The sequence below is a fragment of the Amblyomma americanum genome, unplaced genomic scaffold, assembly GCF_052857255.1.
Source record: "Amblyomma americanum isolate KBUSLIRL-KWMA unplaced genomic scaffold, ASM5285725v1 scaffold_12, whole genome shotgun sequence".
Lineage (NCBI taxonomy): Eukaryota > Metazoa > Arthropoda > Arachnida > Ixodida > Ixodidae > Amblyomma > Amblyomma americanum.
In genome coordinates this window covers 2,311,883-2,338,330 of record NW_027526484.1, presented here as the reverse complement: position 1 = coordinate 2,338,330, position 26,448 = coordinate 2,311,883, and the positions used below count along the sequence as shown (strand labels likewise).

General features: G+C 46.4%; 1 protein-coding gene across 1 annotated transcript in view; it reads left to right on the top strand.

The window, feature by feature from the left end:
• The window catches only part of LOC144111866 (nose resistant to fluoxetine protein 6-like), a 52,559-nt gene extending 29,191 nt beyond the window's left edge, over positions 1-23,368 (top strand). Inside the window, exons 9-15 of the mRNA XM_077644892.1 lie at positions 343-514; positions 1,078-1,160; positions 2,604-2,726; positions 5,205-5,325; positions 6,501-6,690; positions 20,485-20,627; positions 22,731-23,368. Coding sequence (XP_077501018.1) covers positions 343-514; positions 1,078-1,160; positions 2,604-2,726; positions 5,205-5,325; positions 6,501-6,690; positions 20,485-20,627; positions 22,731-23,027 — 1,129 coding nt within the window. The 3' untranslated portion in view covers positions 23,028-23,368. The remainder of the gene's footprint in view (positions 1-342; positions 515-1,077; positions 1,161-2,603; positions 2,727-5,204; positions 5,326-6,500; positions 6,691-20,484; positions 20,628-22,730) is intronic.
• Positions 23,369-26,448: the final 3,080 nt, after the last annotated feature.

The following is a 26,448-nucleotide window of genomic DNA, read 5'->3' as shown; positions in this document are numbered from 1 at the left end:
GAGATTCCCATCGTGCACTCAGGCGATTAGTGTGACCGCGATTACTGATCTTTGTTTTATTTTCTATCAAACAACCAGTAGTATTGATACGAAGATTTAATCAATTAAAAAATATTTCCGCCGTTGATGTGGTTTAGCAAAATGAGTTTCAGGGCCCGAACTGACAAGGCAGACCTGTTAGGCACATAGCACAAAGCGGAAACTGGACACTGAGACAGCAGCGTTCATTTTCCCTTCACACTTCGAGCCTTAATTAGCCGACTGTAACTTCTGATTTTAAGCACCTTGAACCGCGAATCTGCTTCAGCGATTGATTACACTGTGCATTTATTTTTTTTTCAGAACCATGGTTCCGGTGTTCTTCTGCCTCATGTGCCTGTTTTTGCTGCCTCTTATCACCTCCGGACCAGACGCTAAGGCGTACTTCCGCAAGCTCAATGACGAATTTCAGAGGCAGTGGCTGTATCTGCTTCTTCAAGTCCAAAACTATGACTTCGAAGTCACTGTAGATACTGTACGTTTGCCTCTATGTACGGGGACGTATAATCTATACCGGCCGCTGCAGAAATCAGAAAGCGCTGCATGCATGGAAGATAACTCCATAAATTCGCTAGATAGGTCAAAGTTTGAGCTTTGTCCTATGTTTTACCTCACAGCTCCTCGAGCCAGTCTCAATACCTCTGTGAGTGCGTCGGTGGCTTCACTGATTTGTTGTAGAGTGCAGAAAAGCATCAATACAGTGCCGGTGACGTTCTACGCTATGAAGTTTGACCTCTCACTCCTGGATTACATTCACGCACCGCAAAATAACAGGCAATACCAGAATAAGCAGCACGTGGCATTCTCAATAAGCTTGCACTGAATTAGTATGACAGGTTTTCAAGGTTGCGTCTTAGATTTACAAAAGCGCGCCTCAATCTTTGCTGCTTGGCACTCCGCGTTAGAAATGCTAGGCATCTGATATATTCAATATATGTTGAAAGTAAGACCGTCTCTCCAAACAGCAATCAGTTAAGCGCCCCGAAAATGCCAGAACACAGTGGATGTCAGCATATCCCCGTTATGCTTTGATTACAGCCAATTTTTGGACACTTGTGGTACCTGTCTCTGGATTTCCAGTTCTTCCTTGTCAGTTTGCCGATTCTGTTGCTGCTGAAGAGGTAAGACAAGCTTCTATATGCTTATTTTCAGTCATACCCCAATTCAGTCATTACAGAAGACGCGTAGCCCGTGGTGCAGTATTAGCAAAAAATCTACTTGTTAACGTTGCGAATGAAGTGACTGAAAGCGTGCCGTTTTCCTGTTTCTCTTTGAAGTGACGAGAGAGAATGGTGATTGCAAGGAAGGGGGGGGGGGCTGCTTTCACTTTGGTCTCAATATCAAAGAGAAAAACAGGAAACACGCGGTGGTGGTCCAAATCAGGTCCTATGGTGTCGCCTTGAGACGACAGCGTGCTGCTTCCGCTGATAGTTTCTTTGGAACAATGAAGCGTGCGAAACTCTTCAAACACTCTGCAGCTATTTTTGGCTCCGACTACTTGTAACCTGCCAAAAGATCTTTCGGATTCGCAGAAATGGCTTTGGCTTTATCTGCACATAAAACATTTGATTTGATGCTTTTTTTAATCACTGCGCCAGTGATTTCTCTGAAATAACGTCCATTTTTCTATTGTGTGTTTATGTTCTTGCAGGCACGCTGACATTGTTGGACCATTACTTTTTAAATATCGTGAATGTAGATTAGTAAACAGCCGGTTAATTATTAGTACGTGATTTGATCAGAGTTACCGTCTGAGCATTTCAACTAGTATAGCGGCAACGAACGGTTCTCTTTTTGTTTTTCATACTACTCACCTCCTCCTTAGAGTCCTTCAGACTAGCAGTTTTGCGTGCGATTTATGTCTCCGTCTTTAATTTGATACTTTTCTCCGGGAGAACGAATGTTGTACTTTTTGAGCTCAAGTGCTATCACACCTTTCTGTTTTTCTAGTTATATGAGCTTTGTTTTCAATAACTCGCCAAATACTACCAAATGCTGTTAATTATGCGGGCAACAGGCCCCAAAACTGCTCATCTAAGCAGTTGACTCGCGTCTTCTTTACTTGTATTCAAAGAAAAGAAACAAGTTTGTTTTACCATTGATCACGTAGTTAACAGGAAGCCGATAGAAGCCTACAAGGTTGCTTAAAGAGGCTCTGAAGGAGCCTTACTGCCATCTGCATTGGCAAACGTAGTCTCGGTGGCAACTTGCTCTTTTCACCGCTCTTTCTTAATGAATTGCGTTGTCTTCTTATTAACATGAACAGCAGCTGCGTCATTTTTTTAAAGCGCGCCACGTAAAACACTAAGCATACTGAACAAATGAAGAAAGAAGCAGCAGAATAGGCATAAAAATTTATTATAGTGATCCTTACATGCAGATACTTCAAGTTTCACAGGGCAGGACAGCCCACCTTTAATGCAATATAAAAATCACTGGCAAGTAAAGAGCACAGTAGTCACCCACAATTTCTTTTATATTAGTGCCAAGTTTACCAGCCTGAGTGATGCACAGGTCGGGCTGCTGAGAAATATCTTGTTTCATTTTTCTTTTCCCCGCTGCAGTCGTCCAAGGATAGCCGCGGCTGCCTTCGTGCTGTTGTCCTTCGTAGGCTGTTCCGTGGCAACATGGCAAGTGGCCGGCAACGAGATGACACCATTTATCGTTCCATTGACCGAGTCAATAACGTGAGTAAAAAAAAATGTTGGGAATTTCATTACCTAACATGACCTGCTCGGAACAAAAGCAGTCAATTCGTTGCCTTCTACCATACACATGCAACAATATCCAGCCGACGGCAAGCACAAGCATCAAAAATTTTAATAATCCCTGGCGTTTACTTCCACTTTCAGGGTACATGCTCGCGTTTATTCAAGACGAGCGATCATGCGCGCATTTCTTCATTTCAGGAAACAGAAAAAAAAGTGGTACGGGTTTAACGTGATGAGGGTTTAGCGTAGTTAAACCGAGTAGACCTGCGAAAGCAGGTGTTCATTATTGAATTAGAGAAGACACTTAAGCTCCGCCTTAAGGGTGTGACGCGATAGCTTTATTGGGTTAATATCCATATATGCTAAACAGGTTATTCTTTACTTAACATTCATAGATCGCGGTGAGTCCTCGTACCACTACCATCTCAGTGGCGCAGCGGTTAAGCGATGAGCCACTGCTCTGGCAGGTGGCTGTTTCTCTGACAGCCACCGGTAGGGATTGTACGACCGACGTTTCTCTTCCCGAGCAACCTCTCGCGACCAATCAATAATTTAACTGCCACCTGTCTCCCATGGGCGACAGCTGGCGCGACGCTCCTCCGAACTCACCCGAGCTTCTACCCATTGGCTGCAGCTTTCGCAACGTCACTCGGAGCACGGGACAACACCAGACAAGATTCTTGCTCGGGATTGGTACCGCTGAAGTAATTGTTTCGCACTAGTAAATGAACACAGGACGGCGGTGGCGACTACTAATTTCACTGAGGGTTTCTAGATGAAAGTGTACAATAGCGAATTCTGTCTGGAAAATAACGAAATAGTCGCGGAGATTCCGCATGCATGCAAGATGGACACACGGTAACAATAATAACCGCCGATTAGTGAAATCTAGTACGAATGAAACAGGCAAAAAATGACGGTTTAGCCCGAACGAAATGCTAGAATCTATGCTGCGCTACATAAACAGAGACACTTGTAGTTAAAGAAATTCGCACTGCCACTTGGCGTACTTTCACTTCAGGCTAATACCTTTCTGTTATCTTAACATTTTCAGAAGTCGTGGGCGAAAATTTCTTCTGTTTTGAAGCTCTCTTGCGTGGAAAGTATAAACAAGTTCATTATGCACCCAAAACCAAATTAATATCCCAATGCTATCGCACTATAGCATACGCGTAGCACTGCGTACAGAGCGACAGTGTATCGAGTAATCTAGTAGAAATCGGCTGATAAGCAGCCTTTGCATAAGAAATGCTAACCAAGGTAGCGAACAGTCACAGGAAAACTGTTTTTATAGCGAAGGCTGTAATAGCTTAGCTGAAGCCAAACACAGGTTGTGGGCTCAACGGCAGCCGTGTAACGGTAGCCGTGCTCTAAAAAGTGCTTTTTTTGTTCAGAACCGTGTAGGGGGAGCCGCGGTTTCAAGGGGAGAGGGTGACTGTTGAGCAGGGGGCGCTGAGAAGAGAGGGCGCTGCTTTTAGATTTTTGAGGGGTTTCAAGACTGCCTAGGCGTGACGGTCGGCATCATTTGATGTCGGCGCTGATGACGAAGCACAGAAAACGTAGGAGGCTGGGAATGCGATATTTCTGTTGCGTATAACTTAATAATGAGGGATTTAACCAGGGCCACCCTGATTCAGAGCGGTGGAAACAGCACGTATTGAACTAACGCAAGTGCCACATTGAAGGTGATCAAACGGCGAAGGCGGTATCCGCGCGAGAACCATCATATGCTATCTAGGGCATCAATACTGGCAGAACCAAGGCCTTACTGACCCTATTCAGTCGAGAAGGCTAGGGGAATGAGGGACTCGTTAGGATATGAAGGAAGCCATAAGTCACTGAAATTGAAGAAAGCGTGAAAGAATTGTGTTCTTTAATTTCTCGTTTTGGTCAATGACAAATTAGTAGTGTATTCATTTTATGCTGCGGAGTAAAATGATTAGTAAGCCGAGGAAAAAAATATGCCGCCAATGCGATACGTACCGACGACCGCCGTATGTCTCTTACGGTGCTCTAGGAATTGAACTATGGCGGCGGCCGTCCAACCTTCTACTTTTATGTTTATGGTGGCATTTTGGTGGTATATATTTTGGCATTATATATGCTCCTTGTTGCCTAGTCTGCTGAGTGCTCATCATAGCCACCCTCGTCCATAGCGGCCTTATCGAAAATTCTATACATGACAGCTCCGTACCTGCCATAATACACATGCTATATACTGACTTCCACTGTGTAGGGTTGAAATATGGAGGTACCAGGACTCGGCAGAAATTTAATATAACCCATCAAGGAGCATGTATGCCGTCTATGCATGCATATTGTAGAATCTGAAAACTTGAAAAATTACTAACATTGTTTATTAACAGGGACTGAAGGGGATACAGATCCGCCCATTTAATGAACAGTTAAGAGAGACACCAATACTTCTTTATGTTTCGTTTTTCTTTTCCGCAGGACATTCCTCAGGACTGGTTTCCACTACTACTTCTACCCATTCTACCACGCCGTGTGCTACTTCGTCGGCTGTATGACATATTTCTTCGTCGGAATATTTAAGGAGAAAAAGATTTCAAAGGTGAAAGCTCGCCCATTGTTTATTTTCGGGGAAAAGTTGCTTTGTCGGCATCCAAGATTCCCGAGCGAATTGTTCGCCTCATTTGGCCCACTCCTCAACATTCTGTTTTTTAGTTGAAGCCCGCCTCCTCATTAACATTCAGCAAGTTGGTTGGTGGTTTTCAGTATGGTACCGCATATAACCGTAATCTATAATGCTAACTCGGAGTCCTTTCACATACATGCAGGCCTCACTATGACACACACAGCTGCTCTTTAAAGCAAAAAGCAAAATTTTAAGGACTAATGGTGGGCTTCTCTGACACACCTGGCAATAAGCACGTAAGTAGGGAGCCTAATCACGACCACCAGCTCACGAACGTGTTGAGCAAGAAACGAAGGAGCTCCAGCTTTGCCTGTACAGCCTTCCAAGTCTCCGGCCAAGGGACCGTCCGTGAGTTAGCTTGCTCTGGTAGCGCGTCAGAGAGTTCAGTGTGACATTCATTTAAAGCAGAGGAAACCGATTCTTTCTGTAGCTGGAAGAGCAGCTAAGGGACTTCAGCTCCAGCATGGGTTTCATGTCCAACATTCATGGACAAAATTTTGAATATTCGAAAACTGTAATGTATTGCTAGCGAAATATTCAAGGTAATGGTCCACTCTTCCAATATATAACAAAATCTTTCTTTTATAGTTTTTCCATCGCTCGCATCAAGCAGTTAAGACTGCCATAGAAAGCCAGAGGCTAACACTTTTGACGATAGCAAAAAAAGTCAATACTGCCGAAGGGAGAACTGCGGATATATTGATTGCTATAGTGAAATCTTACAATCTATGAAAAAATTGCGCTGATAAACTCTTCTTTCCGTTCAAAAATTATTTTGTACAGAAATGTTTGGTAAGATTCTCTTGAAGAATTAAGGTTTTTCCTTCTTTACGCAAACAACATCTTCAGTTTCATACTCAAAATGTGGCCGCAATGAAATTCTCTCCTTAAAATGAGTAGAGACCACTCCTTATGTAAATTTAAAGGGCATTCCTGCTGAATCGGCCCCTTTGCTTGCGGTCGCTGAAACTGTGTACTTCCTACGTCTCTTGTGCCACCTTCTGTAAACATTTATACACAAATTTTCTGCGACCACACGTTTTACAATGATCGTTTGCATTTCATTTTGATCTAAAACTCTCTGTTTTCAGGCATGCCAGTTCGCGGCCTGGTTGTTCGCAATAGCCTGTGGGCTCTTCTGCATCTTCATTAAGGTACCCTGGTACCAAGTCAAAGACCCGACTACTGAGTTTGGGAAGTTATCTCTGGCGTTCTTCGACCGGATCCTGTGGTCCATTCTTATGTCCTGGGTCACTATCGCCTGCGCCACTGGACGAGGAGGTATGTCTAAGCCCTATATGCTGCCATCATTTGTCTCCATTCTTACCAAATGTTCCACAAACGATGAAGTCAGTTGAGAACAAAGAGAAAAATTCCGTCTTAATGGAATAAAATTAAGTCAGGCGAATCTAATACGCCCGACAGAAAGTTGATTTCAAGCTAATTAGGGTTTCCTCATTAGGTAGACGGTTTCTCATTAGCTAATGAGTAAAGCAAGAGCTAATGAGCTAATGATTTCAAGCTAATTTCAATCCAACGTGATGTGGCGAGTTCCACACATCGTCAAAGAAACTCAAATATATTTAGAAGTGGAATAAAGGCATAAAACCCAACTTGAGACAGAAAGGCTGGAAACACTGGAGGAGATCAATTGAAAAGGCTCTAACAGAAATGGCTAGCCCTTCAGTCCGGAGAGTGCATTTCCACAGTTTTATGTAACACCTTTGCCGAAAGTACAATTAGGCAACGCGGTTTTTTTCTGATGCGTGTATATGAGCGCTTATGACAAACTTCAGTTACAAATCTACGTTACGAACGAAAAACCCTTGTCTTCACCTCTGGAGATCGTTTGGTATTTAGGGGTGCCGTAACTGCATGCTCCACAATACGTCTCAGAAGCAAACGCCGTTGCCTGGTTACCTTTGACAAAAGGCGATACAAACGCAGCAGTTTCAGCGCACATATTTAAGTGCCAGCCAAGAAAGAACGCGGATGGTGCAGCTGTACACGGTAAAACAATCAAAGCAGACAACAGAGACGTTCGCTGAAAGTTCAACAGAAAACGGAGAGAGAAATTTTGTGCCAGTGATAGTTTATCAGAGTCTTTTAAACAAGAATAGCGGATGGTCATTCGAGCGGGTTATGCTACATTATTTGGCGAAAAGAAAATCGTTGCAGACCATGGTATCTCTCTTCGCTGAGCCGTCGCCTCCGAGGGGAACTTTTAAAGAGGCGTTTCAAATGACCTAACCTCTCTTATACCCTTCTGAAAATAGCACGCTTAACTGCGATTACGATGACCGTGGTTTTCGCTACCCGTGGTTACTGCTGTTCACACTGCGGACCAAACTGCGAGTACACCGCTAACCACGGTTATCGAGAACTGAGCTTGACGACGTTGGTTTGCGTCTCTAACCGAATGGCGGCCTCTTCGGAAGGAAAGTGCTCGTCGGCGTCCTAGTAACAGCTGGCCCGTATCAACAACGTACATTCTTCACACCAAATCACCTTTTAAGAGCGACACATTAAAATAGGCAGTGTCTATAGTGCCGTCATATATGGCGCTTTTACACATCCTTCGAGACCGACCGACGGGGCCGCAAAAGAGCACTGCAGCACCGTACCACGGTGCTCAGGCTGCGCATTCTATCGCCCTAACGTCGAAAAATGACCGCTCCTTACCGCATCATGAGAGCAGACGACAAGTTCCCAACATTCGCAGTGCCGGATGCCGCGAGCTTACCTCAGTGGTGCAACCCGCGAGCGTGGCGGACGACGACGCTCTGGCAGTGCGCTACTCTCTAGTCGTCGCTAGGCATAATTGGTTTCATATGGAAGCTACAGCGGACAGCGCTTTGCAATTCGTTAGCGCGATAGCAAACGTTCTACTCATGGCATAGTTTTAGTAGACGTTTTTAGCGTACCAGAGACGTACTATCGGAGATGTATACCGGTTTACCGGACCCCTCTTGCGCATGCGCAGGGACATTGTTGGGATGAGGGGGGCCACTGCGCGTGCGCAAGAGGGGTCTGGTAAACCGGTATATGTCTCCGGTAGCACGTCTCCGGTATGCTAAAAACGTCTGCTGTCAGCCCCACTGTCTCGTACTAAAATAAAGATGTGGTCTATTCCAGCGACGCCGTAGCAGGGGCGCTAGCGCACAAGCAGACCTGGCGAGCCGCGGCGCGCCTTTGGCCGCCATACTATGCAGCTGTGAGGAGAAACTTGCTAGTATCGCAGTTCTCACTGCAACCAGCTTCTCGATACGGGTCAGCCGTCCTTAAGAAGAATTCCTTTTTGACATTCTTTTATCCCAGGGCTTATTATTTATTGGGACAACCCTTTGAGTGCGAAGGTACTATTTCGATGGGTCAACCCTGAGCAAGATCTTGGTATGTTTGCACGTTTGCGGTGTTTGCGGGTTTGTGCCAAGGGAAAGTAACAAATAAAATAAATCAAATAAATATCCCTGACTGAGAGTCAAACCCACGGTTGAGCGGACAGGTAAGCTTCGCAGGCCGCAGCGCGAGAGCCCTATAGGCTATCGCCGCAGCGTTTTTTCTTTATTGCATGGATATAGTGCGGAAAAGAAAAATCTGAGTGCGTATGCCTCAAAATACCAGGCTGTGTAATACGGTCCCACCATACCCCTGCACGTCCCCACCTTCCCTTACATCAATACTCTGGGAGGCACACACATGCATCTTGTCAGGGGAGACAGCTAGGCTGCTCTTCTATAGGGCAGCATATACTCCCCACAAGAAAGCGCACTGCCCACGAAACAAAGATTTCGACGATCGCGGTGATTCGACCGCACACACCTCGTGTTGAACTGCAACACCCTCTTGCGCAGTGCATTGCACGTGGTGTTGTTCATCGCAAATACTACTGTCAAACTTATTCGCGCTTTGAGCTATCTGGTGGCGGAGAGATGTGCGTTGCATGCGTTGGTGTGGAACACGTTGCGGCAGATACACAGCACTTGAGGAATACGCGTTGACGTTGGCAACATTGATGCACAAACCTGGTACTGGAGCATAGGCCGCCGGTGTGCACTAGGTGAATTTTCATTGACGATGCAAAAGTTGAACACGCGCATAACTGGCACCCTGTGTCAGCGGACACCTCAATCGTGCTTTCAGGTAAGCTGCGGTGGTGTCCACCTGCGAAAAACTGTGCTTTCGCAAAGTACTTCGTGCTTAGCAATGCTAAACCGCCAGCAACGTGTTTGCTTGGCGCAGACGGCTTGTGGGAGGCGCGGTGGCGTATGATGATTGAGGCAGTGCTATCAACGGGTGGCACTGTCGAACGGCACTCTAGATACTGCGTTGTAAATAACAAAGATATCTGAAAATGTAGCCTCGCTCTGCCGATGATCTTCTCACTTAGTTTGTTCCACCCAAGCGGCCATTGGCTGCGCTAACCAAGAACCGAGGACAGCCGTGTGACATCGGCGAGCTGCGATTCGCGATAATTTCAGTTCTCTAACAACTGTTAAGCTTAACCGCGGTTAGACTGCCCGTGGCATTAGATGCCCCGCGTACTACCGATTACAGTTCTGTCGGACTTGAGTGGTGCTCAGCAGCACTATATAGACCAGGGTTCTCCCAACTTTTCGGCAAGACTTATGCAATTCAGACTTATCAATGCTTTAGGTTTTAGAAATTTTAGATTTATCAAGCAGATAAAGTTGAAAAAGTACAATAATATAAAACACAGACCTACGGCATAAATGGCAACCTTTTATTTATATTTAATATTTCAATTCAACTTCTCTGGGCAGTACACAACCTATGGACACAAATGTACAAATAGCTAGTAACACAAACAGAAATTAATATTTTTAGAAATGCAAAACGCACACAATATAAATACGCGGCCATATGAGCAGAAATGAAATGTCCAAATATGCGCGGCGTCTTGTGGTTGCTAGCTCCGTAGGAATGTTAGTACAAAGATATTCCCTTCAAGGGAGACAGAGAAGCACAAAGGAGAGGTGTAATGCGAACAGTGCAGCTGATGTGAACCGTGGCTACAAACCTATTGTGCGCATAATTAGCAGAGGCTTCAAGTATTCATCAGACAAATTGGATCTTTACTTGGATCTCACGTACTTCATCTTTGAAGTGTAACAAATTGCTTGCGGCTGCAGGTCCGATCCGTCAAAATGAGCGAACTGAAAACAGAAACAGTTTTCTAGCATGATCGAGTGCTAGTCGAAAATAATTGCCAATAAAAAGTCTGACGCGATGGATGCGCGAGACCAGGTTTCGTGCGTGGTCGCCGCGCGGGCTTGGGGCCGTGCACCCGTGGTTGGGTTGTGACCCGCCCCGACGCGGTTGGAACAACTCCGCAGGCTGTAGTTTTATGGCGCCTGCAGTAAAAACCTGAGCGGCTATGGCGACCTTCGAACGCCGCAAATCCGTGCTTGACATCTGCTGCGTGTGTCGAGATACGTCGAATATTTGCTTGTCAATTCACCACGGTCCGTTTTTTCTTCCTTTTTTCCTTAAAGATTACAAACCGGCAAGATATAAAAGACCACTGCTTAAAACGTCATGTTTATTTCCTTGCTTGAGAATCTCCGATAGTGGCTGCCTGGAATAAAAGTATGTATGAACTTAGCTGGCAGAGTTAATAGGGTTTAGTAGGACTGGAGTCTGCAGAAGGGACTACGAATGAAAAGAAAGCGACATTAACAATGGACCAATCTTTAAAAGTATGCATTCGATGTGGACCGACACCGCTTCATGGATCTACTCCAATTAGATTCTTCTGAATGCTTGTTGGACTTTTTTATTGGGAAACTGCCTGCTCCTTTTCTTTGTTTCCTGTTGATTGTTTGCTTTTGTTACAAATGTAATAAAATCTTGCTTCATACCCGAGTTGACTCTTGTTCTGATGATTTCTTTAAATGATACATGCTTGCCTGGTACATACCCGCTGACCTGCCTACCCACCCACAAGCACTCTATACATACGTGTGGTAAAAAATGTGTACATGAAAATTCGAAGGGCAATAAAAATTAATAATACTTTTATTATTATATTACTAAACAATAAGAACTGAAGGGACACAAATTTATGGAAGGGTAGAGCCAACTTTTGAGCCTTTCTGCATTTCTTGCTGCGTGTAATCTTCACGATGACACCACCTTAACACGCCGCAAGCTTTTTACGGTGTTCACAAAATCGTCCAATAACCCCTCTAATAATCGTTATTTCAAAACTTGCGCATTCGATAAAACGAAATATGAGAAATTCACGTTGGCTTAAAGTACTCAAGATAAGAATTTCGATGCAATAAAAGAGTTTTGTGAAATTTGCACCCAAAAGGTCTATTGCTTGTTAGTTTGCAGGCCATCAATGTTTTTAGGAGGTTATGTACGCTTCAGCTTGTATTACACAAGTGCCGAAGTCGAATGTGCCTTTCATAAATTCGCGGCTTGGAACAGCGTCACACAGTGCAGAACACTAACAGAAATTAAGAGCACAATTGAACTCACAGTGGGGCCTTAGAGCATGTGTTGAAAGGATGCGAACCTTGTAAGATTTCTGGCGACAGCCGGTGGTCTGATTCAGCTGCGTATTCGGCCCGGACACCTGCAACCAGGGTCACTGCACGGCGATAGGCATCTTGGTTCGCACGGCCGGTCCTCGCGTGGTTTATTGGATTCGAGACGGAAGATTCCACTGCCGTTTGTAAACAACATTGTTCCCGGTAGATCGACCGTGCGGCACGGAGGCAGTTAGCGACCGCCAGAACTGAGCAGGGGTGACTCACCCCTTCAACTGTGCCTGCTGGCCGGCGCCTCGCCCATTCGGACTTCCCGGAAGACGTGTCCGACTTGACAGCGGGAGAACTGTCGTTCGGACGCGAAGACAACGCTCTCTCTGGTGGGGGCGATTGTCCAGCGGCACCCTCTCTCTCCGGCGAGGCATGTGACGGGGGCGTGTCCCTATGTGAAGTGGTGTGTGCGTGTGTACGACACCGCAAGTTAGGCCACGCCCAACCTGGCGAAGACCTCCTCGAACCTGGGGAATCCTAGGGACCAGACCCTTTTTAAACCGGACGACGAGTGCCGTGAGGAAGGAATCCTCGATCATCCTCAGATCTTCTCAGATCCTCAGACCTTCCCCCATCACCCTCCAATGGGTTCCAAAATCTCGTAAAATATGTAAAATAAACCACCTGTACAGTTTCCTTCATAACCAAGTCCGACAACGTCATTCGGAGAAGGGACCTGCGGCGCTGAAAGAGTCAGCTCACTCAAGGACCCCTCGTCCCCAACAACTGGTTGGCAGCAGCTGGGATGGACCGTGCGACATTGTGCTTTCTCAACCGGTAAGCGTTTCGGCATTTTGATATAGGATTCGCCAGGCTTCAGATGTTGAGAGAATAATCTAGAATCACTGGGAAGTGTATGTCAATTGAGAAAGGGTAATCTCACGACATTTTGAAGATAGCATTGCCAAAGCGGAGAAAGCGTTGTCATGGACCTTATGAAATTGTCAAAGTCGGACTTGCTGTTGTTATGCGAGGAACTGTCAATAGAAGTACAGGAAAAAATTACAAAACTTTAAATATGCAAGACAATTAAAAAACACGTAGATGACGATCAGCTGGTAGATACGTGGAATTTGGTACAGGAAGAAAAAAGAAAAAGGGAAGCGGAATGGGAAAAAGAGAAAGAACGGCAAAAGTGGGAAGCTGAAAAAGAAAGAAATATAAAGCGATTGCAGCTTGAAAGCGAAAATCGAAAAAAGGCGACAGTACGAGAGCCGGGTCTCCTGAAAGAGTAAGCTATGTACAATCATATAGAATGAACAGATTCATGCAGCCCTATGAAAGTGGAAGGGACATAGGATTTTACCTGGGAAACATTGAGAGAACTTGCGAAAGGGAGAACTTTGCTCGCAGTACATGGCCGCAACGGCTTCTGGCACTCTTGCCATGTGAAGTAGCTGAAGTCATAGCGAGACTTAGCACACAAGACGCAGCTGACTACGAAAACGTCAAAGCCAGCCTGCTAAAAAGGTACCGGCTGTCAGCCGAAGCTTTCCGACAGCGATTCAGGAACGCAATGAAAAACGATAGCGAGGGCTATCCGGATTTCGCGTATGGCCTAAAGACGAATCTGCTAGAGTGGCTAAAAGGAGCCGAGGTTTGTGAAAGCCGAGACAAAATCATCGAGTGTTTTTGCCTTGAGCAATTTTACCGAAGCATTCCCCAAGTGGTGAAACTGTGGGTTCAAGACAGGGAAAAAAGTCGACACAGTTGAAAGGGCAGCTGAGCTAGCAGAGGAGTACGTTTCGCGCAGAAGCTTGAGCACTGAAGAGGGTGCGTCACACGCTCGAAACGCGATGCGAAAAAAGGGCCTTGCAGAAAGACTCGAAGTGCTAGAAGTTCGGAGATATCGGAGGCAACGAAGGTAGCGCCAGAAAAGCTTGAAGAACAGGCGAAGAGACAGGGAGCTGACAAAGCCGCGAAAAAAGAGTTTGAGGCTAGTAGGCCATTTCGTTGCTACAACTGCAATGGTGTCGGGCACTTTGCAGCCAAGTGTACAAAGCAACGTTTGGTGTTCTCGTGCGTCGAGGATAACGCCGAGAATATAGAGCTCCTTAAGCCATACCTGCACGAGCTGCACGTTAACGCGAAACCGTGCAGGGTGCTTCGAGATAGCGCCGCGACGATGGACGTTGTCCACCCGTCTTACGTGTCAGTGGACGATTTTGCGGGAGAAGTCTTGTGGATAAAACAGGCAGTAGAAGAACACAGTGTATGCCTTCCCATAGCTAGAGTGAGAATTTGTGGACCGTTTGGAGAGCTAATCACTGAGGCCGCAGTTTCGAAGGCCGTGCCACTTCAATATCCTTACCTCTTCTCAAATCGATCAGACCAATTGCTACGCGAGAGAGGCCAGAAACTCGGAAGCGGGGTGATACAAGCTTTCACAAGATCGAAAACTCGTCAGCTCGCATCTCAGCTAAGTCAGATTCCCGAACCTCAGGTAGCCAGAGACGCACCAGCCAGCATATCGTTGCAATCAAATGAGGAGGGAAGGAAACCAACGAGGAATGAAATCCAGACAGCTGACCGAGCAAATGAGCGACGAGGGACTTCAACCACTAAGTCGGTAGAGGAATCAGAAAACGCTGAAGGATCCGTTTTATCTCCAACATCGCGCAGTTTTGATCGCCTTCTGCAGGTGAACAGGGAGTCCCTAATAAAAGAACGGAAGCAGGATCCCACTTTGGAAAGACTGCACCTTACAGCTAAAGAGGGCATCGCGAGACGCAACATAACGATGCATGAGAAGGGAGGCTTACTATACCGACACTACCAGGACAGAAAAGGCAAAGCATTTGATCAGCTGGTCGTGCCCGAAAAATACAGATCGGACATTCTGAGTCTCTGCCACGAAAATGGCTGGGCAGGACATCTGGGAATCAATAAAACAAAGAAGCGGCTATTAATGGAATATTATTGGCCGGGTTGTTTCAAAGATGAAGAACGCTACGTAAAATCATGCGATGCGTGCCAGCGCGTGGGCAAGCCGGGAGAGACATGGAAGGCTCCACTGAAAATTGTTCCATTGATCTCGGAACCCTTTCGCCGGCTTGTAATAGACACAGTAGGCACTTTGCCTACAACGAAATCAGGCTATAAGTACTTGCTTACTATGCTATGTCCCGCCACAAAATTTCCCGAAGCAATTCCGTTGAAGGACTTGAGCTCCACAGAAATAGTCGACGCCCTTTTGTCAGTGTTCGCGAGAATAGGATTTCCGGCCGAAATCCAAGCCGATCAGGCGACGGTCTTTACAAGCGCCTTGACGACCACATTCCTAGAAAGATGAGGAATAAGATTGTTACACAGCTCGGTGTACCATCCGCAGTCCAACAGTGTAGAGAAATGGCATTCGGTGCTGAAGCGGGTGCTACGTGCTCTTTGTTATGAGCATAAAGCAGACTGGGAGGATTGTCTACCGGCCACACTTTTCGCTTTACGAACAGTCCCCCATGAAGCTACGGGGTTTACCCCAGCTGAACTCGTGTATGGAAGAGCCCTCCGCTCTCCCCTCCGAATGCTGAGAGAAATGTGGGAAAGGACAGGAGAGAACCAGACAGTGGTTGAGTACGTGCTTCACCTACTGGACCGCCTTAACAACACGAAGGAATTAGTAAATCGAAATATGAAACCTGCCCAGGAGGCCGCCAAGGTCTATTATGACAAAAACGCGCGCCTTCGAGGTTTCACCGCGGGCGATCGCGTGATGATCCTCCGGCCATCGAAAAAAAAACAAGCTGGAAGTTCACTGGGATGGTCCAGTAGGAGTGTTCCAAAAACTTTCGGAGACGAATTACGCGCTAAGGCTTCCAGGCAGGGGAAAGCAGGTGAGAATCTATCATTGTAATCTGATGAAGCCGTTCGTGGAACGCAGCGGGATCGTCAATCTGACTCTAAATGAACCAGAAGAGCTGGACAGCGAGAGTCAGGGTTGGAAGGGAGGTGCTGACGCTAGTGACAACGTGGAGAACATTCTGGCTCACTCCGTGAATGCAGATTTCCTAAGCGGGACACAGGTCGACACGCTAAAGCAGTTGTTGAGCGAATTCGCTTACCTGTTTAGCAGTCGCCCGGGAAAGACACACCTCCTGAGACACGAAATCGAGCTCACCTCTGATGAGCCGGTACGGTCGAAACCCTACAGGGTATCACCGCGGCAAAAAGAAATAATGGACGCGGAAATTCAGTGCATGTTGGAGTTAGTGGTTGTAGAGCCAGCAGAAAGTGACTATACCTCACCGCTAATTCTTGTTGAGGCCCCAGGGAAAGATCCTCGTCCCTGCGTGGATTATAGAAAGCTGAATACAATTACCAGGGATCAGCTATACCCGATTCCCAACATAGAGGAAAGGATATAAAGGTTGAGCGGCGCGAAATTCATTTCCACCCTCGATCTCGTACGAGGATATTGGCAAGTTCCCCTCTCAGAAAGGACGAGCAGGTATGCCACTTTCATCTCCCCAGCGGGCACCTTTCGACCCTTAATGCTTAGTTTTCGGTTTAAGAATGCCCCCTACAGCTTCTCGAAACTCATGCACATCGTACTGAAGGACATGCAGTGCTTTGCACTCCCTTATTTAGACGATGTGGCAATTTTTTCGGAAACCTGGCAAGAGCATGTAGAACACCTAAGGACCTTGTTTTCCAGTTTATGACAGGCTGGACTGACACTGAAGGCAGAAAAGTGTAGATTTGGTTGCGCACAGGTGACGTACTTGGGCCACGTTGTAGGCCAGGGAACTAGGAGCCCATCCGAAATAAAGATTGCCCCGATCGCAGCATTTCCGGAACCACGGACGAAAACGGACATTCGCTCATTTTTGGATTAGTTGGGCACTACCAGCGATATATTCCTAGCTACTCACAGCGGGCTAGTCCCTTAACTGACGCCTTGCGAAAGGGAGCACCTACTAACGAAAGTTGGGATAACCAAAAAGAAAACGCCTTCAAAAGCCTGAAGGAAGCACTCGTGTCCCGACCCTTCATTAGACCCCTGACTATGGGAAAGAGTTCATAGTCCAGTGTGATTCCAGTGATAGAGGGCTGGGTGCTGTCTTAAGCCAAGTTGGCTACGACCATGAAGAACACCCTGTTCTGTACATCAGCCGCAAACTGACCAGTAGAGAGGAAGCGTACAGCACTTCCGAAAAAGAGTGCGCGTGTTTAGTTTGGGAAGCACAGAAGTTGTCGTGTTACCTGTACGGAGCAAACTTTGTATTTGAGATTGACCATTGTCCTTTAACGTGGCTGCGACAGATGTCCCCCAAAAATGGTTGCTTGCTCAGATGGAGTCTGGCTCTCCAACAGTACAATTTCTCGGTGCGTTATAAGAAGGGGAAACTGAACGGAAAGGCTGATTGCTTGAGCAGACTGATGTAAGCGGGAGAACTAAGAGGAATCTCCTCCTGTGTGAGTTTTTTTTTTACTTTGTTCCGAGTAATCCGGCTGTGGCAGTTTCAAAAGGGGATGTTTCACGCTCAATCGGCACAAAATTAACCCAAATGTGAACACAATTTTTTAAACGTGTGTTGTTGTCAATGGAAGAAGCCTGGTGATTCTTTGGCGAAGTCCGAGCGCTTGCGGGTGGGGCAGTGCTTTGCCGTTTGGAACGTCCCACCTGCGCTTTCCTTTGTTGGTGGTGCTTTGGGTTCTGCCTTGGGGGCGATGATATTGCAATCCAGGGGACCAACACGGACGCCATCTCATCTCTTCCTGCCCAGCGGTCGTCAACGCTGGACATTCGAGATTTTTCGGGCCGCGGAGGAGCTGTAAGGTTTCTGGCGACAGCCGGTGGTCTGATTCAGCTGCGTATTCGGTCCGGACACCTGCAACCGGGGTCACTGCACGGCGATAGGCAACTTGGTTCCCACGGCCGGTCCTCGCGTGGTTTATTGGATTCGAGACGGAGGATTCCACTGCCGTTTGTAAACAACATTGTTCCCGGAAGATCGACCGTGCGGCACGGAGGCAGTTAGCGACCGCCAGAACCGAGCAGGGGTGACTCACCCCTTCAACTGTGCCTGCTCGCCGGCGTCTCGCCCATTCGGACTTCCCGGAAGACGTGTCCGACTTGACAGCGTGAGAACTGTCGTTCGGACGCGAAGACAACGCTCTCTCTGCTGGGGCCGATTGTCCAGCGGCACCCTCTCTCTCCGGCGAGGCATGTGACGGAGGCGTGTCCCTATGTGAAGTGGTGTATGTGTGTACGACAACGCAAGTTAGGCCACGCCCAACCTGGCGAAGACCTCCTCGAACCTGGGGAATCCTAGGGACCGGACCCTTTTTAAACCGGACGACGAGTGCAGTGAGGAACGAATCCTCGATCATCCTCAGATCTTCTCAGATCCTCCGACCTTCTCCCATCACCCTCTAATGGGTTCCAAAATCTTGTAAAATATGTAAAATAAACCCTCTGTACAGTTTCCTTCATAACCAAGTCCGACAACGTCATTCGGAAAAGGGACCTGCGGCGCTGAGTCAGCTCACTCAAGGACCCCTCGTCCCCAACAACCTGCACAAAGCTGAGCAATGCTGCACAAAAGTCGCCATGCCCGGACCGGATTTCGTTGCCCTCCTGCTGTTCAGGAAGCTACATACGCCTGTAAAATGCTTCTTTAACTTTTTTCCGAAAGGTGGAAGGACGATATGCACAGCCGTTATGACACTTTTAAAGAGAGAAACCTTGCATCAGGAAGAAAGCTTTTTATACTCGCTGCTGCCCGTCATGTCGATGCCCGAAGCAGTCGAAGCCTTAATTAGTTCGCAGCGCCAATACATTCAGTGGCAAGATGGACAAGAAACTAGACACGCCGCATGGAATGAAAAATTGACAAGACCGGCGAAAATAATAAAATGTTCGGAAATAACCATAATTCACAGCAAACTCCTCATGCGATTCATCACGACACTAAGACGGTGTGAATGCCACCAATTGCCTTCTTCTTTGAGGAGCAGAGTCAGTATTCTAAAGCTGTGCATTTCCAGTTGTCAATTTCGTGTCCATTTGGTCCTCGGTCATTGGTTATTCAGATATGCCCGCGTTTTTTAAGCGTCTGTGGGATGCGACACAGCCATTGGATGTGGGCGACCGGACGTCACCATTGGCCGCCTATCGCAGCCAATGGCAACCGGAGGTCAGGACCAATCACCTGCTGTTGACAGAGCGCTGCGATGCACCTCACCACTATAGCTGTATACAGCAGCCAATCGCAGCCGATGGTGGTGTCCAGTCGCCAACAGCTCAATGGTCGGGTCGCACCCCATGGACGCTTGAAAGCGGAGGGTATATCTGAATGACCATTCACAGAGGACCAAATGGACGTGAAATGGGCAATGAAGAATGGACAGCGTACAGAATATGGCCCCAGGAGAATGAGCTACAATTACCCAGCGTAGTCACCAGAAATGGTGCCTAGTTGCTTTTTCCTTTTTTGCCCACATGAACGTGCAGTACACTCTAAAAAGGTACTCACATCCTGAGGCGAAATCCTCATCTTTCTAATAACTGTGCTTTGTTACAACATGCCCGAGAGCGCAAATCTATATAGGTAATGTAGTCGATGTTACATGTGCGGTGTCATTAAGTGGATTTTAACAAGGGCTTCAGGTGTCGCAGTCTGAGAAAAATTAGGGCGCCTTAGAGGTCAATTACAAACCGCTTTAGCGCTCCAGTTGTGCCATATAATTCTTAACATCTTTTTTAAGTAATCAATGGCAAGGCAAAATCACGTCTACTTACAGAATGTGCGTACTCTCACTCTGGAAGACAGCTGTAAACGTGTCTGTCGACTGAGCCTCTCGCTCTGATTTTGCACAGCGATGGAATTAGGAGCTGGTCTTTGTTTATTATCGTAGTTGTGCTCATTTCTTGTTCGTTTAGTCAATTCTAAATGGTAGGCGCAATGTCACCATCTATTGCTGAGAACGTAAACGCGGGCGAAGACCATGCGAGCAGCACGGAGGACATCTTGATGGCCGTCTCACCTTCGCACCGAGGGATGACGCCAGCACTCGTTGCAATAAAATGGCCACTTCTTTATATTTTATCCAACCGGCCCCACAACGGAGGAACCGAAATCCCATTCACATTGAATAACACACGTCTATTGGAAATCAAACAGGGTTTGATGGCAGTCTACGAGTGGCTTTCTTTTTTCTTAAATACGACTGAAAAGAATAGGTATTTTCAGAAGCGCGGCTGTTCACGACTGTAAAGTGGAAGGAAGGCTTTTTTAGGTCCTTCGAAAACATTACTACAGGCCTAATTTCCACAGTGCACCATGTGTGTTTTCATAACCCCTGTATCTTCTCGTATATCTAGAAAGGACAGTAATTTACGACGCTAGTGTATCCCTTTCAACTGCAGCGAGTGCTTCGAAAATGCATTAACACGACTGTGCTCTTTTCTCTTACCATCTCTGCTCATACATATGTGTATTCTGTTTTATTTACTATATTAAACGAAATCATTTTTGTATTTCCACCTGTCTTTCCGCGAACGCAGGCTTCTTAAACACGTTCCTGTCGTGGAGCTTCTTCACGCCCCTGAGCAGGCTAGCCTTCGGCGTGTACATCATCCACGTGCCCTTTGTACAGCTTTGGTTGCACATCTCCAGGGAGAGGTTGTTCTTCTCGCACTTTTTTGTGGTAAGTAACCTGACCTAAATATTTTATTTTTGTTAACAGATATGCACATGTGAAAAATTGAGCCCATTTTAGGTCGAGACGTGAATTCGTTTTTTTTGAATTTCTTCACCAGTACGCGCGCATGACTTTTGAGAACCAAGTTTCGTTTATAATGCTACTGTATATTGTGTTCTTTTAAATCAGGTTTATTGATCTATTAGAATACTGACACTAACGAGGCGAGAAAAATTTACTGCACTCACCTACTATGCCGCGTTAATAAATATTTCGTATGACCGCAGGAAGTAATGAATTATGTTGTACATGAGAGAGTGTATTAGTTTAAACAGAGAGAACGTGCACTGGCTTGTGACTGGTGATATGTCCACCACTAGCACTGCCGTGAGCAGAGCAAAATGAGGTGAGAGGAAGGCAAAAGAGAAAGGAAAGCTGCCTGGAAGCTTTCAGACTGCCGACGTTGTACGCTGCATACGAGATGCATCTATTAACCAATAAACATTTAAAATATTCCAATTGAAACGATATTTCTATTATTCATCGTAAATTGTAAGCGCGTAATATGTGGCGCACAGCAGCATCTAAAGGGCACTAGAAGGTGGTACTCAGTAGATGTCTTGAATGTCTTGAAATATAGGCTGAACAGGCGCATACCGACCTTCAAGGGTTCATGCAATGTGATGTTCGCGGATATATTTAATTCACTTTCACCCCGGGCGCGTTGTCTAAGATCTAACGGTGCACTTTTCAATGGGCACAATGGGCTGTGCGCGTCAGTTATACGCTGAATGCAAATACTGTACGCAGATAAAAAAAATTGCAATATGTTGCATTCATAATCCTGTATTCCGTTCATAAACTTGCTCTTAACTGCACTCTATAATTCCGATTTCCCGACTGGACACAGTAAAATACCACCTAGCTCTCCGACATGCTCAAGTGTGACTGGTTAGTAAACCCGACCCAGTTTGGCGAGCTCCCAGAACTCGGCGCTCTAGCGCTTCCTTCAGCGCGATGGGGGAATTTATATACCACAATTTCACCTGCCCGCTTTTGTTAGGTTCATGAAACCGTTAGTGTATCTTCTCTAGTATAAGTCTAATAAATGGGTATAACTCATAGAGCGTTCCTGCTCCCTTCGAGCCACCAGCGTCAGTGCTGCGCGAGTGTGACTCTGGCAGCGCGCACTAGCTTTTTTACAGCGCTAGCTGTTACAAGAACGATCTTGCGCATTCGCGTCTAGTGTCGCCACCATAACACGACCGTGAAGGGCAGAGCGCAATCGTAGCAAGAAAGGAGGAACAGAAGGGGAAAGGGAAAGAACTGCGTATGCGGCTCAGTCAGTCGCCGGAGCGGTCAACGATGCAGCGGCGGAGATTTGGAGCACCAGAGCAGAGAGCGACGCAGTTGCGTAGATGGGTAGAGGGCGCCTCGCCAGAAGCGACGGAGCGGCACTGATGTCACAAACGGTGCCGGATTGTCGCTGTGGCAGCTGAGTAGTGCAATGTATGAAGCAAAGCAACGCTTGGGAACGTCGGCAAGCCAAAGGGGAGCTGGGGTAGTCTGTACAACGTCGCAAGCGAATGCAACAAAAGGGGAATGTCGAGTATACAACTGCGCGGTGCGTCAAGACCCCAAAGTGGGGGCTCGGGTTGCGGCGGGAAAGCAGTAGACGCCAAAAGTTTGAAGCGCGAGCTCGGGATGTTTTGCGAAATCGCGAATGACGCGAAAAACCCGAAGTGTGAGCTTGCCGCCCTGCGTCGGCTACTGCAAAAACACAGCAGAGCTAGGCAAGCTTGCGAAAAGCTCAACGCAAACGAAAAAGTTCAAAAAAGCAATAAAAAAGCTATCTGAACAATCTCTTGCTTGCATTCAAGTGGCACACACTGGGAACAGCTAAACTAAACTTTTTTGTTCCATAGCATATTTGGTGATACCAGTTCACTAGTGTTGCGCCTGAAACCTTTAGAGAGATATTCACATGCACCTTTCAAACTCAATGTTTGGCTCGCTCATCTGCATGCTTAAGGTGTTTACGAAACAAATTATAATTCCCGTTATTTCAAGCACTGATTCATTTTGTGCCTTGCTTCCGTTTATTGACAGATGTCCTTCTTCTTCACTATACTTGTCTGGAGCTTCCTGCTCAGCTACCTGCTGTTCATCATCTGCGAGGCACCGACGGGAAAGCTGGAGAAACTCATCTTCGAGCCACTACGTAGAAGGATGAGCAAGGAGGCTATTGGTGTGCTGCCACATGCTGATGGTGCTGAACACAAATTACCGAGGGTAGCCCCGACTCGGCGAGCTGAAAAGGTAGCCTCGCTAGAAAACAGCGACGACAAGAAGACGTCTAATGGGTGGCATTACGAAAAGGGGAACCTGACAACGTGTCATCTCTGAATCTCTAGTTGCACAGATCGTAATGAACAAACTCAGGACCGCTATGCTTCTCGAGAAAAGTAATGCAAGTGCTATGTCCTTAGTGCCGTTGAAAGTCCGTTATAAAAGATGGGATCACAAATCCCGCCCTTTTGTGGCTTAAGGATATAATTGCTTCTGGGGACTGCATTAGAGTAAGCTTTTTATCGAGACAATGAAGCAGCCACGCTGGAGTAGTCTTTGTTTTTTTGTGGTCACATTCACACTTTCCTAGAGGCCACGAGAAGGGTTTTTTTGTTGTTATGGGCGCTTCCCGTGTGTAGGAACCTGACGTGCTTTCAAATAAATCTTGTTGGAAGTAACCACTTGCGTTTTCCTGTGCTACTTCTTCGCCTTTGCCTTTTCTGGGCTCTTTCAGCGACCCTGAACTACCGACAAGCCCGGACACCCTGAATCTGCCAAGACTATTGGCGACATTCATGACCTGGAGGTGGCGGTTAAAGAAATCCTATATTGAGCACATAAAGCAACGCTATCTAATAAGGCAGCGTTATGTATAGGGCTCCTTCAGTGAGCATCCTAGATACAATCGCGCTTGCTTTCAAACTGCACAGAAAACTCACGGTTGTTTGCCGATGATGGCGAACTCCCATGAGCCAGTTGCTCTCCAGTGTAAAAATAAACGAACGACAAGGAAAAAATTGCTGTCTGGTGTTCCAAAACAGCCGGTGGGCAAGAGGAGCGTGATGAGGTCGGCGTGCACTTTATCGAGAATTTAAAGTCAGTGATATTGATGATGAAGAGCTGAATGACCAATCTAAAAGAGAATTTTATTGTATTTAGCCCTACGGGCAGGCAAGATTCAGTGATTTTAATGCTGCTTGCACAATAAAGAAGTAAACAAGAAATGAACAGTCACCGCTGCTGGAGCTCCAGCTTTTAAAGGTGCACCCTTTTGCTTTTATTTGCACTCAAGAATTTTATTACCATGTACTGCTTTAAATTTTAATGCAGTTTTCTAATCATGGTTACCGCTGGAAAGTGATAACAATTAGGTCGCCTTTTTCCGCACACCCTTTTCTAAGGACAGGTAAGCGCACCTTGTGCCCTAAGTTTATTCGTAAGCAGTGCAGGAACTTGGAAGGCATGTAATGAGTATAAGACTGCTATGATAGAGTTCTTTCTGTCTGATACTATGTAGTTCTTAACATTTCCCCTACTGCTTGAAGAACGCGCGGACACGGGGCAATAAAGAAGTACTAAAAGAATTAGAGCCAGGTGAAATTCGAATGAAAAGATACTTCATTATATATTATCTATCATATTTCATCCCGTATCTCTTTCTGTGGATAACCAATAGCATATCCCTAAGCGCGCACGGCGTTATAATGCGGGCAATTACAGATACAGATATTAAGAAAACGCTTCGCGCTTGATAAATTCCCGTTTTCCACGCGTGATCAGCGATTTCTGATCAGCGACGTTATTCCTCAGGAGGCAAAGGTTATTCAACATCACTTGTATTTTGCAAATAAACGTCAGTTAGCTACCTGCAGAAAAACATATTTTTGAATGCTTGCAGCAGTGTCAGCGTTTTTTGTTGTTCTTTGTGTAATATAACTGAAGACCGAGGACAAGCAGAGTGGACAATGTTACAAGAACAGCCAAGGAGATAACAATTGCCAGTACGTCAAAATACAACGAATAACGATCTTCACAAAGGATCTGACATGCGGACGAGGAGCATACCGGCAAAAGGGGGTAACAGGAATCGCTCGAAAAACCGCACTTTCCCAGAATAAAAAAATCAAGGCGCCGACAGTCAAGTGGCACGAAAAACGTTTTTGTAAAGCAGCCGAGTGCTACAATAACCAAACATTTAAAATGAATCTTCAAGAAAAAATAGAAATGCAATTAACAAAAAAATGCAGAGAACAAGAGGACACTAACTCAGTTGGGAGGAAACAGTCGCGCATCAAAATCGGCAACAACACGCGCGGCAAAGATATGAGCTGGCAATCTGTTCCACTGAGCAATAATGCGACCAAAGAGCGAGTTTTTAAAGAAGTTCGTGCGCGCGAAGTATGGCGTAAGGCTGTGGTCATCATGAATGTGCCTTGTATGTCGGGTTAAACGTGGGCGCAGGTTGTCGCCGGTGGCTGAAATTAAACCGTTGAGGATAAAGTGAGAGAAGAAATTTCAGCCTGGCGAGTGGTCTTGTCTTTTTCAAGGGTGGAATATTGTTTGCAGTCATGAGATCGGACTTTGAAGCATGCCTCTGATAACTGTTGAAAATGAAGCGGATGACTTTTTTTTTGTGCCACCGCCAGGAAATGGTCATCGTTTAAAAAAAATGAATCCCATGATACACTCGCGTATTCAAGTTTAGGTCTTATATATCTGTTATAAGCTATTAGCCCTATGGGCTGTGGGACAGGCTTTATTGTGTGGTGGATAAAGCCAAGTTTCTTGGAAGCGGCAGAGCGAATTGTTTCAATATGACTGGCCGGGCTGAGATGCTAATTTAAGGTTACGTATATGTACTTATAATTACCGACCTGGAGGAAATTTCTCGCGGTTCAGCGTTTAGGTGAACTGTCATGGTTTTTTCTTGTTGGTGACCCGCACGGGGTCACCAAGAAAGAAAAACTTTATTGATTTCCATCAACCATTCCACGCACCAATCTCAAAATCGCAAGCCAGTAAGCGATTATGGTGGCACTAGTGCCAAAAAGTCACACATGAATGCCCGGGTGCTATTGAATTAACTTGCCGGAGATGAATCGCGTTGTGTAAAATATGAACGTCCATTTCACAAGTTACACTAGATCTTCGAAAGTGTGCCCAAGAGAAGTACTTGCACTTGAAAATCGAGCAAACCTCCCTCGAATGACCGAGGGGTCGTACTGACAAACTGTATCCCACACAAGACTGCGACTTCATTTCGCTATGCATGGGCACTACCCTATCAGAAACATGCTAGTACATCGCGATACGTTCTGAAAGAAGTTAAGTTTTCTGAATCTTGTTACACGTGTGCCGGTGTAGCGCAGAAGTGTAGTACAGTCCGCACAGAATGGATGCTAAAGCTGTAAGAAAAAAGAAAAATTGGAACGGACACCTAAGCATCGCCTGAAGGGTATGATGCGACAGCGTAATGGAATCATTTCCACAAATGTGGAAGGTCGTTCTATACTTTACATTTTTAGATATATGGGAGTCCTCATACCACTCCTGGCGCAGTGGTGCAATGGTTAAGGAATGCCCCACTGCCCTGCGATGGTAGGTGCTCCCAGCGGTGGGCCTCGTTCGGCCCCGGTCGCTCTTCCCGTGCGACCAATAATTTAACTGCCCCCTGCCACGCTGGGCAGATTGTGATGATGCCGCAAGGTCATGTGACCTATGTGCCCCATTTGCCAGGGCCATGTCCGTGATTTTTTTC